The following is a 17,781-nucleotide window of genomic DNA, read 5'->3' on the forward strand; positions in this document are numbered from 1 at the left end:
CGATTTAGCGGTCCTGAGCCGAGACAGGCAGGAACCTGTCAGGTGTGACGGCGCGCTCTGCTTGCGTCATCTCTCTGCGCCCACAAGCTGACTGCTGATTGGCCGGAGGCTGGAGGGAGCGGCGGCGCGCGGGCGGTTGGGCCAGGTTGGGCTTGCCGCGGACAAGGCTGTGCTTGGCGTCCACGGACGCTGCGGGTTGAAGGAATTCATGGCTGGGACCCCAGCACCGAACAGCCACAGGAAGCAGAGCGGCGGCCCGGCGCCTCTCCCTGGCCTATCGCGGGCCTTCGAGAACCCTCCGAGCAAGCGGGCCCGGAGCGTCACTGAGACTACGGTCCCGGACCCCGAAGACCCATTCGGCGCGCACGCGGAATTCACCGCCGACGACCTAGAGGAACTCGACATCCTCGCGTCACAGGCCCTGAGCCAGTGTCCGGTCGCGCCTCGGAACCTGTCCAGTGAGTGCTTATGGGGGCGCCTTTTCCCCGGGGGTGGTGCATAACTCGTTAACGCGGTGACTTTGGCACTGGAGTCTTGCACCGCTTCCCTTTCTCTTTTTAAGACGAAGGAGCACCCCGATCTAAGGGCGGTTCTGTTTCAAAAAATCCTTCGATTTGGTGGTTAAAACAGCTGTCAAAAGGCCTCATCCACCCAGATTTGAAATACAGACAGCTAGACTGTTGTTTATTTTCCTTGAAACATGACTACGACTACCTCAGGACTGTTACAACCCATGTGAGAGTATTTAGATTTTACGCAGCCCACTGTATGTAACCTTTGGACGGCATGAGCATGGGAAGCCTCTGGCAGAGGCAAGAGATTTTTTTTTTTTTTTCGAGACAGGGTTTCTCTGTGGTTTTGGAGCCTGTCCTGGAACTAGCTCTTGTAGACCAGGCTGGTCTCGAACTCACAGAGATCCGCCTGCCTCTGCCTCCCAAGTGCTGCGCCACCACCGCCCGGCTGCAAGAGATGATTCTTATTCAACCAATGCTAGTCACCCAAACAAAGGTTCGGAGTGGCAACGGCCATAGGCAATGAACAAGAAATACCAAAACATCTTAAAATCTGTGGACTGTCAGGATTCAATGGGCCGTTTGCATCTGTACTTAACACTTAAGGCATCTGAAACATAGGATTATTCCTGGAAACACGGACCCCCATCTCTCCAGCAATACTGCCAGGAAAACCAGGCACTAGAAAACGCACATTGCTGACCAGATGTTTGATAGGGCAGTGGTTAGCACTACTCTCCATCCGGTGGCACAGGCAACTCCTCCTCTTTCCTTTACCTTAATCCATCCCTGGAGCCCCATCTCCCCCGTGGAATATATCCATTTTGTTCACCATTGTGTCTTTAAAGACTAGCAGATCCTATGCCTAGTCTACTGCAGTAAATAATATTAATGATATATTAGAGTTACAACCAGTGAAGTCTTAGCTATTAGCTGAGACTCTTAAAACTGGGTGAGGGTATAAAGGGAGAGTATCCAGATGTGCTATTTCATAAGGGTTCTTCATGAATTTATATCATGTTCTGAGACTGAAAAGTACTGATAAATATTGTCTACCGGGTCTTTCTCAGTTTGTCTCTTAAGACAAGCATTTTATGACAAGGGTGGGTATATACTGAGTCCTGAAGTATATATATGGAAGTATATATGGGATTTTCTTTCCAAGACAGGTTCTCACTCTATAACTAGGCTATCCTTGAACTTGAGCTCCCTGTACCTCTGCCTCCCAAGAGCTGGGATTATAGTTCTGTGCCACCATGCTCAGTTAATGGGAACTGTTTTTATACAGGTGCTGATAAGATTCGTCAATTAGATGGGTTATCAAATAGTCCTATGAGGAAAAACAGAGAAAACATTCCAGTTAAAGATAATTTTGAATTAGAAGTACTTCAGATACAATACAACGAACTTAAAGAAAAGGTATGTAACTTGTGAGGTTTCCTTCCTTGCTTATTTAGTCTAATGCTGAGAATTGAACCCAGGACTTTACACATGCTATAAACAGAACCGCTCTACAGCTAAACTATACTTCCAGCCCTAACTTGTTGTAACTTGTAGCTAATTCATTCATTTAGGTATTAAAAAGAATTGTGTAAAATATATAAAAGTTGGGGGCTAGAGAGATGGCTCAGTGGCTAAGAGCACTGGCTGCTCTTCCGGAGGTCCTGAGTTCAATTCCCAGCAACCACATGGTGGCTCACAACCATCTGTACTGAGATCTAGCGCTCTCTTTTGGCCTTCATGTATACATGCAGGCAGGATACTTCACACATAATAAACAGTTCTTTTTTAAATATATATATATATATAAATAATATATATGTAAACTTTAAAACAAGCATCTAGATTCATCGTCCTGAAATGAAAATATTGGGGGGAGAATGCCACCACATGCATGCAGAGGGTGTTGGATCCTCTGGAACTAGAGTTACAACTGGTTATGAGCCACCTGATGTGGTTACTGAGAAAGGAACCTATGTCCTCTGCAAGAGCAGTAAGTGCTTTTAGTAGCTAAATCTCTAACCCCCATAACCTGTCCCTTTATATGAGGAACACCCCATCATAGAGGTTACTATTTCATTAGTTTTGTAAGCAATTAGATATCTTTCATATGGTCATCTGTAGATACCTCTAAGAAAATCAGGACTATAACATGGAATTTTAGTTCTGTGAAGTGTGTGACCCATAGTGTTAAATCAAAGCTGAAAGAATCTATATATAAGGGGCAAGTGTATTCTAAAACAGTTCTTGCTGAATATCAACTGGTTGGGCATAATTTACAGCTGAAATCAATGGAAGAAGAAGTCCTAATTAAGAATGGAGAAATTAAAATTTTGCGTGACTCACTGCATCAGACAGAATCCATTCTAGAAGAACAGAGAAGATCACATTTCCTTCTTGAGCAAGAGAAGACTCAAGCACTCAATGAAAAAGAAAAGGAGTTCTCTAAAAAGGTGACTCAGAACATTTGCTTTGATATGGACAGTAGTTTTGCCTATTTGCTAAATTCCATTAGAAGCAATAACCAGGCTGGCTGTGGTGGTGCATGCCTTTAATCGAAGGAAGCAGAAGATGTCTATGAGCTCTAGGTCAGTTTAGTCTACATAGTGAATTCCAAGCCAGTTAAGGTTACATAGTGAGACAATGTCTCTAAAAAAAATAAACAAAATAGAAGCAATAGCCAGTGTTGCCTGGAAATATTCAACCATTGTATGTCTTAAATACTTTCTGCTCTTAATAAACGGTGTGCACCTTTCTTCCAGGATGTGCATTTGGTTTGGAAAAGGACTAAGATGAAACTCTGCTTTCCTGTGGTTGTTAGTCGTGGCAGGAATAAATCACTAGCTTAGAGTGTTTAGGAATAGGCTTGAATTAGGGTTCTTTGTTAGATAAGAAATTCAGTTACTCAACTTACCAAAAAGGAAATATATGAGCACCATGTCCAAAGTCTAGGAAGACAGGGATGTTCTATGGCTTCAAATGACTTAAACCTTACCAGGATATGTTTTGGGTCTCTGTTAAAGAGACCTTCTGCTCTCTCAGTAGTGTGTTCTGACTCCCAGGCTCATGAACATACATTTCAAAACTCCAGAGTACAATTAAGACTTGGGCTTTCTCAGCCAGGCATGGTAAATACATGTTTGTAATGCTAGCACTTGGGAGGCTGGAACAACAGTGTTACCGTAAGTCCAAGGACAGCCTGGACTACATAGTAAGACCCTGTTTCAAAAAAAAAAAAAAAAAAAGAAGAAGAAGAAGAAGAAGAAAGGCTGAGGTTCCCTATCTCTAACTTAAGATTTTTTAAAAAGCAAATGACTGGCATTAAGCCAGGTACCTTATAAAAGCAAAGGATAACTATCATTTAAATCCCAGCCAGAGGTAGGAAAGGGAGGTTGTGTTCTGCAAAGAAAATGATTGGTGTCCAGTATCTACCACCACTTTCCTTCAGAACATCTTTGTTCCCCCTTTTTACTGTGTAAGGGAGCAGTGAGGTGGACAATAACAAGTAGTGTCTGCCTCCATTACTTCCTTTAGCAAATTATATATGCACATATACTCGTACCTTCACAGAACAAATGTTGTTGGGAAACATAAATGTGACTTTTTCTTGACATGGTAATGTAGCCCAGGCTGGCCTTAAAGTCACTTTGTGGCCAAGGATGCCCTTAAGCTTCTGCCTCCTGAGTGCTGGGATTACAGGTGTAGTTGCTGCCATGCCCTGTTTGTTTAGTGAGAGGATTAACCTAGGGTGCATGCTAGGCATACACCCTTCCATTTGCGCTTCCAGGTCCCTTTTCCTCCCCCACTCAGTCCTTCCCTCTGCTTTCCTATCACACGCATACCAATACCCAATTTCCCAGCTTAAAATTTTTCTCCCTCTTAGCACACTCCTTCTAGTTTCGTGACACACATATACACAGGTTTGGGCAAAACTTCCAGGCACCCTGCTCAGACTTTCAAGAAGCTCTAGGATTCTGTGCTGCTAAGTTAATTAGCAGGTGAGCAGCCAAGGCCTGTGAAAGTAGAGGAGAATTCAGAGTTTGACAGCAGTTTGGGGAGCAGAGCATGTCTCGTGGTGTGTTTTTTTGACTCCCCAAGCTCCATGCTGAGTGCTATACAGTTATCATTTTACTTAATCCCTAGTCCCAGCCAAGGACCTATAATTAGAGATTCAGACAGTCTAAACAAGTAATGGGGCTTGTTTTTAGCCCTCATAAACTGCTTCCACAATAGAGTCTGACATGTCTTTCTAGAGTATTTTTCAATGGAAAAACAGCTAACATTTGAGGACATTTATATTGCAATAGACATAGATAATGTGTTTTGTTTTGTCTTTGAGACAGACTCTCACTATGTAACCCTGGCTGTCCCTGGAACTCAGTATGTAGATCAGACTGGTCTCAAACTCAGAGATTCACCAACCATACCTACCTCTGCTTCCTAAGTGTTGGGATTAAAGACATGTACCACCATATTTTGGGGTATGTGTATTGTAGTGCTACCAATATAAATATCTTTATAAAGATACTACAAAATATCTTTCTTTGGCTTTTTCAGCTTCAATCATTGCAGTCTGAACTCCAGTTTAAAGATGCAGAAATGAATGAATTAAGGACAAAGCTCCAGAGCAATGAACGGACAAACAAACTCGCTGCCCCCTCCATTTCCCACCTCAGGTAAGGAGGGTGCTGCATGTATAGTTTAGACTGGCAATGATTTTCAAAAAGCCTGACAACTATCTGGATTGTTTTGACTGAACAGCATTTCCTGATGGATGCAAAGGTGGCTGGATGAGGCTGAATGGTCTGAGCCATTCAGTGTAAATATTTTCCCTCCAGGAGTGCTTACCCTGAATGGGGCAGTAGTAGCACAATTCTGTGAGACTACAAAGAGCTGGAAAGATAATATCTATTTTTTTAAGGGAAAAAACGTTTATTTTGGGTAATAGTTCAGGGAGTACAGTCTATCATGTTGGGGAAGGCATGGCAACAGGAACTCAGGGCAGAGCAGAGAGAGATGCATGCTGGTGCCAGCTGGTTTCCTCGCTTTCCCTTTTTATTCAGTCCTAAAAAGTCTGTGCTGTGAGCCGGGCGGTTGTGGCGCACGCCTTTAATCCCAGCACTCGGGAGGCAGAGGCAGGCGGATCTCTGTGACTTCGAGACCAGCCTGGCCTACAAGAGCTAGTTCCAGGACAGGCTCCAAAACCACAGAGAAACCCTGTCTCGAAAAAACCAAAAAAGAAAAGAAAAGTCTGTGCTGTGGTGCTACCCACATTTAGGGCAGGCCTTTCTTCAGATTTTGAAAACAGACCTACCTTTATTTTCATGTAATTTATTTAATTAACACTCCCCTCCCCCAACCCCTAAAAAGAAGCAAGTATATTTCAGTCCTGGCTGCTTAAAGTATTTTTGCTCTTTTGCTATCTGGCACCTTTGTCTTATAGCCCCTCCTTTGCTGCCAGAAGTGCTCAGCTTGTTAATGACCTGTGTCCTGCCCTCTGCCCGACAACAGTCTGTCACGTGTCAGAATCAGCCTTGACATTTGAGCTCTTTCTGGTATAGACATTCTTTTGCCTTTGCTCACACTGGGCAGGGTGAAATGGAACTCCCCTTGCCTTGCATGCTTCAGTGAGGTGGGAGAGATGAGGTCTGTCAGCATTCGGAAGACGTCAGAGTAGTGGATACTCTCTGATATCTGGCTCAGACTACTGTCTAGCATGAAGCCGTCAGGGCTGAGGAGCTTACTCAGTTTTCAGTATACTTTCTAATAGACTCTCTTTGTCTTAAAGATTTTTTAAAAATTATGTACATCTATCTGTATATGTTTGTGAACAGGTATGCATTTATGAACGCAAGTTCCTACAGAGGCCAGAAGAGGGCATTGGATTCCATAGAGCTGGAGTTATAGGCAGTTAGGAGCTGCCAGACATGGGTACTGTGAACAGAACTTAGGTCCTCTGCAAGAGCAATATTCACTTTTAATGCTGAGCTATCTCCAGCCCCATGATAAACTCTTTTGAAAGTTTTTGGACTCACACACTGATTACTAAAAACTGAGCTGTTCATTTAAAAACTTTTTTGGGGGGTGGGTGTGGAAGTGGAAATAGTAAAGACTAACAGCCAGTATTTTTGGGTGATTAAAAATAAATACTACCTTCAACACAGACCAACATTCATAATAGATAAAACCTCTAGTCAAAATGTCTAGCCATGAAAAGTTTAATTTATATTAGAACTATTCTAACCAGGTATTTTAAGTGGTTTTAACAGAGTCATAACTTTGCTCTCATAGTTAACTCTTTGCAGTCCTAGGAAAGGCTCTTCTGTGGTTATAAGGTCAGAAGCATGCTCTCCACACGCTGGAAAATCAACTTTCCCTACAAAGGAATCTTTTAGTGCTAACATGCCATTCTCCCATCCCTGCCAGTCTGAGGCAGGATACAAATTTCTGATGGAACAAGAGGGTAAGTCAAACTAATATAGTTGATTGCTGTGTAATTGACTGCCCTACTAATGACCTAAACAACAATACTTACTTTCTCAGAATTTCTCTGATTAGCAGTTTGACACATGGAGACCATATTGGGGTTGGAGAGTCTTTTTTGTTTTGATTTGTTTTTCCAGACAGGGTTTTTTTGTGTAGTCCTGACAGTTATGGAACTTGCTCTGTAAACCAAGCTAGCCTGGAACTCAGAGTTCCATCTGCCTCCCAAGTCTGGAGAGTCTTCTCTTTTTTTGTTTTGTTTTGTTGTTGTTTTTTGTTTGTTTGTTTGTCAAGACAGGGTTCTCTGTAGCTTTGGAGCCTGTCCTGGCACTTGCTCTATAGACTAGGCTGGCCTCAAACTCACAGAGATCCACCTGCCTCTGCCTCCTGAGTATTGGGATTAAAGGCATGCACCACCATCGCCTGGCTTGGAGTCTTCTTCTGAGGTGGCCCTGAGACTGCTGTGCTACATTATTTTATAATTAGATGCATCACCACTCTTCCCACATCAGCCTTTTCAAATCGCTGTTACTGCTCTCCTGAGAAACTGCAGCCACATTTTTGGTGTCTCCAACTAACAGGGCATCGCACTGTAGGCAAGAGCAGCCTGGATATAAGTCCCAAACACACTACCTACTAGCTTATGTGATCTGGGCAAGTCTGTTACCTCTGTGCTTCAGTTCTTCATATGTAAAACAGCTAGTTATGACCTCTAGTCATAGGGCAGCTCTATGAAACTAATGGGTTCATCTGTGTAAAGTTAGTGATTGCTGTTTTCACCATATTGTTTCATTTACAATGAGGCAAATAGATACATTTTCCTTTTAGGGATCTGGAGGTACTTTGGCTCTGGTTTTGATAGAGTTTGAAGAAAAGATTATCCAGTTTTTTAAATATTATATGTATGAGTTTCTTTTATGGTCAGCTGTTGACTAACGTTTTTTCTAGTTTCAGATCATAAACCCCACAGTCTGAGAGGTAGCCCCACGAAGCAAGATGTGCAGCAGAAAACTCTCTCTGACAACTGGATGCAGAGATCAAACAGTCAAGGTACCAAAATGCCTGCTTTTCTGTAGAAGCCTGCCTGGGTTTCATTTTCTCCTGTGATACACAGAATTGCCTAGGGGAACTGTCTGAAAAGCCCATCCCAGGCAATCTTTTCTAGTGTTCAGGCACATAGGAGTCTGCGACTTAGAAAGAAAAACAAAGCTGGGCGGTGACACTTGGCACTTGCCTTTACTCCCAGCAAAGGCAGTTGATCTCTGAGTTCAAGGCCAGCCTGGTCTAGAGAGGACGTTCCAGAATAGCCAGGGCAACACAGAGAAACTCTGTCTCAAAACCAAAGGGGCAGAAAAAAAGAAAGGGTGGGAAGGAAGAGCTCTCGTCAAAACATTCTGGAGTTACCTTGTCTTTTGCAGGTTCTATTTTGATAAACCTGCTCCTGAAGCAACCTTTGGTCCCAGGGTCATCTCTAGGTCTTTGTCATCTCCTGAGCAGTTGTTCCGAGGTTCCTACTGGCACCCTCTTGCAGCCACCGGGGCTCAGTAGGTAAGCTTGTTTGGGAAAGTATTTCCAGAAATTGTGTGTCTTTCTGGTTCTGGCCCAACATGGCTTGTTCGGGGAGACTAGAGAACTTAGCAGACAGGTGATTTGGGGTCTTTAACCTAATTTGTTTTCTTTTGTTTCCAGTACCTTGGCTGGGATTTCAGGCCTCAGGACCATCAGTTCTCGGGATGGGTCATTTTCCCCCTCTGCCCTGAGAGAAGCACAGAACTTGGCATTCACTGGATTAAATCTGGTTGCCAGGAGTGAGAGCTCACATGATGAAGACCAAGCAAAGGGAAGCAGGAGAGTCTTCCCGCTCTGCCAGCTTCCTGGAGCTGTGCACCTCCTCCCACTTGTACAGTTTTTCATCGGCTTACACTGCCAGGCTCTGCAAGATTTAACTCTAGCTAAGAAGAGTGGTGTGCCTGGGGACTGTCCGACACATACCTCCTGTGTGAGCTCTGGGGTGGAGGCCAGCCCAGAGGACTCGATCTGTCACCTGGAAAGCTTCTCTGTGGCCTCACTTAGCCTTCTTCAGCACCTGGTATGCCACAGCGGGGCAGTTGTCTGCCTATTACTGTCAGACTTGGGGACAGATGCCACTGCCAGGGAAGGAAACACAGTTCAGACTTGTACAGATACGACCTCAGCCTCCAGGGAGGATGCTCATGACCAAAAACAGCATCCACTATTGACGATGCTTCTTCAGCTGATGGCTTTCTCCTCTACAGCATCAGGTCATTTTCAAGCCAGTGTCCTGAGCCAGTGCCTCAAAGTTTTGGTGAAATTAGCTGAAAATGCTTCCTCTGATTTCTTGCCCAGGTATAAAGACTCACAGGAGGCATGATTCCCTAGGGGTCTGCCCTGACCTCTTGAGGTCTGACCTGTGGCTCTGGCACTTTGTTCACATCTTGACTTCATTTTACTACTCAGCTGTGGCTTAGTTCAGGGGAGTTCTGAAGTGATGGGAAGGGGGCTGAATAAGCGAAGCACATGGAATAAGGTACCATGAATGTCCTGCCCCCCGGACAAAGGTTGACTTAGAGCCCTTTGAAACTGAAATGTGGATTAGGTGAAGACTGTGGCACAACATATTGAAACTTGGTAGAGTTCTGTAAGGAAGCAGAGACTCCAGGAGTATCTGCAGCCATGAGCTGACCTTTCTAGGAGTCTGTCAACCTTGTGTCCACATCTACTATGAGTCATGGGTTACTTGCTTCTTAAGAGGAGTTTGTTAGAAGTCATGGTACAATGAATCTAGCTCACAAAAAATTGTTATAAATCACTAATTTGGGGTGCTAGAGAGATGGCTTAGCAATTAAGAGTGCTTGCTTTTTCTGCAGAGGGATCTGGGTTCAATTCCCAGTACCCACATGATAGCTCATAACCATCTGTTATTCCAGTTCCAGGGGATCCAGCAGACATGCATGTGGTGCACATACATGCATGTAGGCAAAACATGCATAAGTGAATGAATCTTTAAAAAATTATAAATTCCTAACTTGGGAGTTGAGAGCATCAAGGACAAGATAGGGAGAATTATAATCAACACTGGCCAGCCTGCCCTTCCATCCAGCCATCCATTTGTTTCTCTCAAACCATGCTTGTAAGAGGCCAAGTGTTTTTTTTTTTTTTTTTTTGTGCATCAGTATTTTGCCATGGGTGTCAGATCCCCTGAACTGGAATTAGAAACAGTTGTGAGCTGCCATGTGGTTGCTGGGAATTGAACCTGGGTCCTCTGGAAGAACAGCTAGTGCTCTTAACCTCTGAGCCATCTCTCCAGTCCGGAGGTCAAGTGTTTTTGTGTGTGTGTGTGGGGGGGGGTTGCTTTGTTTGTTTTGGTTTTTCGAGACAGAGTTTCTCTGTTTATATAACAGTCTTAGCTGTCTTAGGACTTCCTTTGTAAACTAGGCTGGCCTCAGACTCACTGAGATCTTCCTGCCTCTGCCTCTCAAGTGCTGGAATTAAAGGCTTCTACCACCACTGCCTGGCAAGAAGCCATTTCTTTTTTTTTTTTTTGTAAGATTTATTTGTTTATTGTGTATATAACATTCTGCCTCCATGTATGCCCACACACCAGAAGAGGGCGCCAGATCTGATTACAGATGGTTGTGAGCCACCTCGTGGTTGCTGGGAATTGAACTCATGACCTTCGGAAGAGCAGCCCGTGCTCTTAACCACTGAGCCATCTCTCCAGCCCAAGAGGCCAATTTTTATATTAAAGTAATACCACTGTCTAGGTCTAGTCTCTGCCAGACATCATGGTCTATGCTTTTAATCCAGCAATTGGTAGACAAGAGACAGGTGGATCTCTGAGTTTGAGACCAGCTAGAGCTATACAGTGAGGCCCTGTCTCAAAAAACAAATTCTTACCTCTGAGCTTATTCCTTTTACTTTTTTGTGTTTTTTTTTTTTTTTTTTTTTTTTTTTTAAAGACAGTTTCTTGTGTAACCAGGCTGGCCTCAAGCTCGGAGATTTGTCTATCTCTTGTCTCCTAAATGCTGGGATTAAAGGTTAAAGGTGTGTGCCACCATTGCCCACCCAACATTACTATTTTCTTTTTTAAATTTTTTAATTAACTTATTTATATTTATTTGTTTAGGTTTTTCGAGACAGTTTCTCTGTAACAGGCCTAGCTGTCCTGGAACTAGCTCTTGTTCAGGCTGGCCTTGAACTCACAGAGATCCACCTACCTCTGCCTCCTGTGTGCTGGGATTAAAGGCTTGCGCCACCACTGCCTGACTACATTCCTATTTCTTTTTTCTTTTTCTTTTTTTTAAAGATTTATTTATTTATTGTGTATACAGTATTCTGTCTCCTTGCTAGCCATATGAGGACACCAGTCTCATTACAGATGGTTGTGAGCCACCATGTGGTCGCTGGGAATTGAACTCAGGACCTCTGGAAGAGCAGTCAGTGCTCTTAACCTCTGAGCCATCTCTCCAGCCCTCCTATTTCTTTTTTTTTTTTAATTTATTTATTATGTATACAATATTCTGTCTGTGTGTATGCCTGAAGGCCAGAAGAGGGCGCCAGACCTCTTTACAGATGGTTGTGAGCCACCGTGTGGTTGCTGGGAATTGAACTCAGGACCTTTGGAAGAGCAGGCAATGCTCTTAACCACTGAGCCATCTCTCCAGCCCCCTCCTATTTCTTAAAAGTGCTTCTGGGTCATGTTTTATCTGTCCCAAAGTGATGTATGAAATTGAACAGAGCACTTCAGTACAGTATAGACAATACATGGGGCAGAGTTGCCATCCACAGGCCCAACTTATACTGGATAGTTGCCTGTTTCCTCTGTGCTTAAAGATGAATCCCAGAAACCACATTTCCCATTTCTGTTAGCAGACCCCTCACTGTGCTCCTGTTCTGTTGACCCACAGATATTCATAACTCTCATGTAATGGATGCTTCTACTGGCCAGATACAAGTGTTTCATTCACTGGCTCAGGTGACAGTCCTGGAGACTCTGGATTCTATACTTCACACAGAGCCTGGCTCAGTCTAAATGCTCAGTCAGTGTTTGTTAAATAAGCCCTATGTTGAAGTAGAAAAGCTTGTCAAAATGCCATAGGGTACATTGATGGGACAGTCCCGAGCCAGTTATTATTATAAGCCACTGCTCCATCACTTTCAGACAGAGCCCCCCACAAAATACTTCTCTGTAGATTTCATTGTATTCATGTGCTCGGGATGAACTGCACAGCTTCCTCTCTGCCCTCTAGTGAAAGCCAGGGTGGATGCTATCAGAGCTGCAGAGCAGGTGTAAGTAGCTGAGAACCCTACAGTCTGCTCAGTGGCACTGCCTCCCAGCTTGAAAACCCCTCACCTGGAGATCTGGATTCATCTAGTTTTCTAGACTGGTGCTATGTGTAACTTGTCTGTTTCCTTTTTGAGACAGTCTCATTATATACGCCCCCCCCCCCAACTTGGCCTGGAACTCACTCAGTAGACCAGTCTGGCCTAGAACGCGGAGATCCACCAGCCTCTGCTTTCCGAGTTCTGGGATTACAGGTGTGCGCCCCCATATCTAGCTTAACATTGTAAAAGAAGTTTTTACAGATACGGGAGGGAAGAAAAAAACACTGGAAACCAAAGATAAAATCTCTCCAGGTACGTTCAATGGCCATAGTGGGATAGATAGGAATAGTTAGGCCAGAAAGCAACTAAGTTAAACTCCATTTTCCCAGAGATCAACAGTACCTGTCAACTTGAAGCCCAATTTCTTGTCTGTAGAATGTGCTGTAAAACGAAAGCTGGAGAGATGGCTCAGTGGTTAAGAGCACTACTTATGCAGGGTGGTGGTGGTGCACACCTTTAGTCCCAGCATTCAGGAGGCAGAGGCAGATGGCTCTCTGAGTTTGAGGCCAGCCAGGGCTACACAGAGAAACCCTGTCTCGAAAAAACAAAAAAGAGCACTTGCTTTTCCAGAGGTCCCTGGGTTCAGTTGGTTCAATTCCCAGCACCCACATGGCAGCGGTCACAATTCTGTAACTCCAGTTTCAGGGCATCCACCACCCTCATACAGACATGCATTCAGGCAAATACCAATGCACACAGAAAAAAAAGGAAAAAACAAGAATGTGTTATAAAAAGAGTGTGAACCTTTGCTTTCTAGTGACACAGATAGGCAGTCTCCGCTCTATGCTCTGTGCTGAGATGCCCTGTATGTGCAGACTGCTGCAGATATAAGCCTCGGTCCTAGGTGGCCTCTCTTTCACCCTATCACTTCTCCCTTGTGTGGGTAGAGCAAATCTAGTCCTTGGGACCTCGTTCCTTGGCCATAGCCATCTCTCTTTGTCTCTGAGACCTAAGGGGAAATAACATTCATATCCATTCTCTCTCCTCCCTGTTTCTCTCCTTCTTTTCTTTTTTTTTTTTTGAGACAAGGTTTCTCTAGCTTTGGAGCCTGTCCTGGAACTAGCTCTTGTAGACCAGGCTGACCTCGAACTCACAGAGATCCGCCTGCCTCTGCCTCCCGAGTGCTGGGATTAAAGGTGTGCACCACCACTGCCCAGCCTCTCTCTCACACATGCACACTGTGTACCCCGTAGTAGGTACCTTTTCACACTGGTAACAGACCAGTGTTTTCTGACAAGTGCAGAAAAATGGCTTTCTTTGTTCTATGAATGACCTCATAAGACAGCTGCACATCCTTGTTACTTTTAAAGCCCTGGCCATTCCTGTGGTATGAGACAAAAGACATTTCTCATGCTGAAGATATGGACCTACATCCCTGTTTGAGAGCAAATGCAGGAAAGGGCCTGGGGTGTGATCATGCAGCCCAGATCCAAGGAGTCTTGTCCCTTTACTTGATAAAAAGCCACATAAGGCCTATCTTCTTTAGGGTGAATGAGGGTTGTGATACAGTGGTAAGACTCGTCTGCATGTAGGCCAGGCTCACCTCCAACTCATCGTGTGGTGAATCCTGCCTCTGCCTCCCAGGTACTGAGATTATAGACATGTACCCTGCCCCCCACTGAAGGCCTGTCATTTTTAAAGGTTAATACCTGTCTACCTGTGACAGTCTTGAAGCAAGTAGGCTATGGTCAGGCCAGCATTTGAAACCATGTCTCACTGCAGTAAGTGTCCTTTTGGAGAATGTCCTAACTGTGCCCATCCTTCAGGTTCTCCTGTGTGTTGCCGATGTTGCCACAGTGCCTCAGCTCAGAGCTGCCACTGCCATGTGTGCTGCTAGCTGTTGAGCTGCTCTCTGTTCTGGTGGACCATGACAGCCTTGCACAGCAGCTGTGCTCCAACTCAGGTAAGTCAGGGCAGGCTGGGTCTCAACTATCCTGAAGCGGGAGGGAGGGAGGGAGGGATTGGAGCAGGGACAGGTTCAGAGGCTCGCAAGGGCTTCTGCACTTGGACCCCAGGCTGCTATGAGAAGGGAGACCCTGAGTAAGGCTGGCCATCCTTTTCAGAAGGCTGCCTTCTCCTGCGGCTGTACATGTACATTACATCAAGGCCTGACAAAGTGGCCTCAGAGACACAGTGGCTTCAGCTGGAACAAGAGGTGAGACTGCGCACCCTCCAACCCTCCTAAGAGCCCAGGGTCTCCTTTCCTCCTGTGGGAAAATGGGAGTGACAGTTAATTTTGATTATCTAAGGACAACAAGTAAAATTTAGGGGTTCCTTACTCAGATGCAATACAAATGTACCAGGATTACAATGGACTCAGCAGAGTTGCCTGACAATGCTGCCTGCGCTTTGGGGCCAGATCCTGGTCCCAGAAGTGGGTGAGCTGTTGATGAGATTCAGGTCTGAAAGCCTCAGACCCCACTTGTGCAGGCAAGCAGTGGAGAAGTAGTGAGAGCCTAGAAATGCCTGTGAGAGCCCTGGTGGCTGTGTTTGTTCTGCATGGGATGAACCGTCTCTTCTTGTTCCAGGTGGTATGGCTCTTGGCCAAGCTGAGTGTGCAGAGCCCTTTCCCGCCAGGCATTGGTTCTGACTGCCAATGCAATGTAGAGGTAAGTGGCCGGGGGCTAACGACATGGTACAACAACGTGGGTAGAGATGTCCTGCCCCCTGAAATGGCTAATGAGTAAGTCATTAGACCTCAGTCTCTGCCCTCTCTTACTCTAGGCAGTCAGAGTGCTCACCGTGATGCTGCACAGACAATGGCTGACTGTGCGGCGGGCAGGGGGCCCAAGGACCCGCCAGCAGAAGCAGACAGTACGCTGTCTGCGAGATACTGTGTTGCTGCTGCATAGCCTGTCTCAGACGGACAAGCTCTTTACTGTGCATTGTGTAGAGGTCCTGCATCAGTATGACCAGGTGATGCCAGGGGTCAGTATGCTGATTCGAGCCCTTCCTGATGTGACTGACTGTGAAGGTAAGCCAGCAAGAGAACCCTGTCCTAGCCTTCATGTGCCTTGACCATGAACTGTCAGACTCCTTTGCTGGACTTCAGTGGGGCTCCCCTACCACCAGAGCCATTCCTGCCACATTACCTTCCTGCCTGGTTCTTTGAGTATGCTAGGCTGTCCCCTTTGATAATGTCTATTGAATTGCCCTAGCTGAGCCATGGTTTTTCTAGAAATATCTGTCCGAATTGCTTTTGTATCACTTTTGCCCACAGTAGCTGAGGGAGCAAAGCCTGGGTATGGAAGAGACTGGTTAGTTCCCGTGTTGTTAGGGGGATGGGTAGAACTCCCAAACCTCAGCACCATCAGGCTTAACCTCAGAACCCCCTTCCTTTTGGTGCAGAGGCAGCCCTGGATGACCTCTGTGCTGCGGAGACAGATTTGGAAGACTCTGAAATGGACTGTAGCTGAGGGCCTGAGAGTCTGGCCACAAGGTGGCACCAGCTCCCACCACTGTCTTTGCCTATCCACTGATTAAAACTGCAGTTCCTGCGAAGACAACAGCTTTGTTCCGGAGTACAATCTGTGTGGCTGAGGGAGGGACAGGGCAGAGTAGGAAGTAGCTTGATTAGGTGCCTCCCTTTCCCTCCCCTACAGGAGTTGAGATGGTCTCCTTGGTGACTAATCCGCCTTGAGGAGAAACCCTGCCTCTCTTTGGGAATTATCCTGAGTCATAGCTTTTGGCTGGGGCCATGGGAAGAAAACTTGGTTGTGTAGCAGGGAAGGCAGCCTTTTCCTAGGAAGGCCTGGGAAAGTGGGCCAAAGACGGGAAAGGCAAGGAGAGTCATGGCAGAGACTAGCAAGCATGCTTGAGTCCATGGGACAAACCTAGGTTAAGTGGGTTGTCAGTGCGGGAGCACTAGTCTGTTTCACCAGTCAGCAGAATCACAGCGGAGGATCTAAGGCCTTTGGGGTGCTAGGAGAGAAGGGAGGGCTTTAGCAAATGAGGGCCAGGCCTAGCAGGCTGGCTAGCTGGGCGGGCCTTGTTCAGGAGGTAGGCCTAGAGGCGGATCCAGGCAGTTTTACTTCCTGAGCCCCTGCTGCCAGCAGCAGAACCAACACGGTGCCTTGCTGCCTGCTTCTCGGTAAGTGTGGACCTTAAGGGGATGGGGTAAGACGGAAAAGGATAAGTTTCCCTCACTCCAAAGGTGGTCAGCAGTAGGGGAAGGGCTCCTCCCTCAAAAGGATAGCAGTTTGCCCAATCCCCTAGGAAAACAGGCCTGTCTTCTAGCTTCCTGCTCTGAAAATGGGCCCTGGATAGTGCCTGACAGAAGGGAAGGTCTGAGCTGTGCTTTTGCCCACACCCTATCCCTATCCCCGTCTCTGCCCACTTGAGATTCTGCTGGCACTCATCTACCCCATGCTCCTCCCCAGGATCAGCATGGGCTCACATGCTCTGCCCCATGGTCCCATGCAGACCCTCATCTTCTTGGACCTAGAAGCCACTGGCCTGCCTTTCTCTCAGCCCAAGGTCACAGAGCTGTGCCTGCTGGCTGTCCACAGATATGCCCTGGAAAACACCTCCATCTCTGGGGGGCAGCCACCGCCAGTGCCCAAACCACCTCGTGTGGTGGACAAGCTCTCTCTATGCATTGCTCCAGGGAAAGCTTGTAGCCCTGCAGCCAGTGAGATCACAGGTCTTAACACAGCTGAGCTGGAAATCAATGGGCGTCAATGCTTCGACGACAACTTGGCCAACCTGCTCCATGCCTTCCTGCAGCGCCAGCCACAGCCCTGCTGCCTTGTGGCACACAATGGTGACCGCTATGACTTTCCCCTGCTCCAGGCAGAGCTTGCTATGCTGAGCATTGGCAGTCCTCTAGATGGTACTTTCTGTGTGGATAGCATTGCTGCCCTAAAGGCCTTGGAACGATCTAGCAGCCCCTCCGAGCATGGTCCGAGGAAAAGCTACAGCCTGGGAAGCATCTACACCCGCCTGTATGGGCAAGCACCAACAGACTCACACACTGCTGAAGGCGACGTTCTAGCCTTGCTCAGCATCTGTCAGTGGAAGCCACGGGCCCTGTTGCAGTGGGTGGATAAACATGCCCGGCCCTTTAGCACCATCAAGCCCATGTATGATACTGCAACTACTGCTGGAACAACCAACCCAAGACCATATGCTGCCACGGCCACTACATCCCTGGCCACAACCAACACAAGTCCCAGCCATGGCAGGAGCAGGCAACGCAAGAGTCTTCCTCCGGCAAAGGTCCCAGAAGCCCCATCACAGGAGCTTCTGGCCCCACTGGGCCTGCTGGCCTGTCTGACCTTGGCAGTAGCCATGCTGTATGGACTCTTCTTGGCCTCCCCTGGGCAGTAAGTCAAGAAGGAAATCTGATTAATAAAGACCTCTTACAGCACTGACTGGTACT

General features: G+C 46.4%; 2 protein-coding genes across 3 annotated transcripts; both read left to right on the forward strand.

The window, feature by feature from the left end:
• Nucleotides 1-113: 113 nt before the first annotated feature.
• Nucleotides 114-15,890, forward strand: LOC121464200 (ATR interacting protein). Of its 2 annotated transcripts, none has more exons than XM_041676909.1 (13): nt 114-458; nt 1,801-1,931; nt 2,795-2,965; nt 5,070-5,188; nt 6,818-6,975; nt 7,944-8,045; nt 8,414-8,543; nt 8,685-9,362; nt 14,168-14,304; nt 14,465-14,556; nt 14,930-15,010; nt 15,126-15,375; nt 15,750-15,890. In XM_041676909.1, exons 1-13 carry the CDS (start codon nt 209-211, stop codon nt 15,815-15,817), a joined length of 2,367 nt encoding a protein of 788 aa, XP_041532843.1. In that variant the 5' UTR covers nt 114-208; the 3' UTR covers nt 15,818-15,890. The 2 variants fall into 2 exon arrangements, with proteins under 2 accessions (XP_041532843.1, XP_041532844.1); XM_041676910.1 differs by having other exon boundaries at nt 14,468-14,556.
• A 477-nt stretch (nt 15,891-16,367) lies between these two features.
• Nucleotides 16,368-17,762, forward strand: Trex1 (three prime repair exonuclease 1). Its single transcript, XM_041676917.1, has 2 exons — nt 16,368-16,491; nt 16,781-17,762. Exon 2 carries the CDS (start codon nt 16,788-16,790, stop codon nt 17,727-17,729), a length of 942 nt encoding a protein of 313 aa, XP_041532851.1. The 5' UTR covers nt 16,368-16,491; nt 16,781-16,787; the 3' UTR covers nt 17,730-17,762.
• Nucleotides 17,763-17,781: the final 19 nt, after the last annotated feature.

This window comes from Microtus oregoni, unplaced genomic scaffold, assembly GCF_018167655.1.
Source record: "Microtus oregoni isolate MIOR12 unplaced genomic scaffold, Mior012 000028F_ref0000031, whole genome shotgun sequence".
NCBI classification, from domain to species: Eukaryota; Metazoa; Chordata; class Mammalia; order Rodentia; family Cricetidae; genus Microtus; species Microtus oregoni.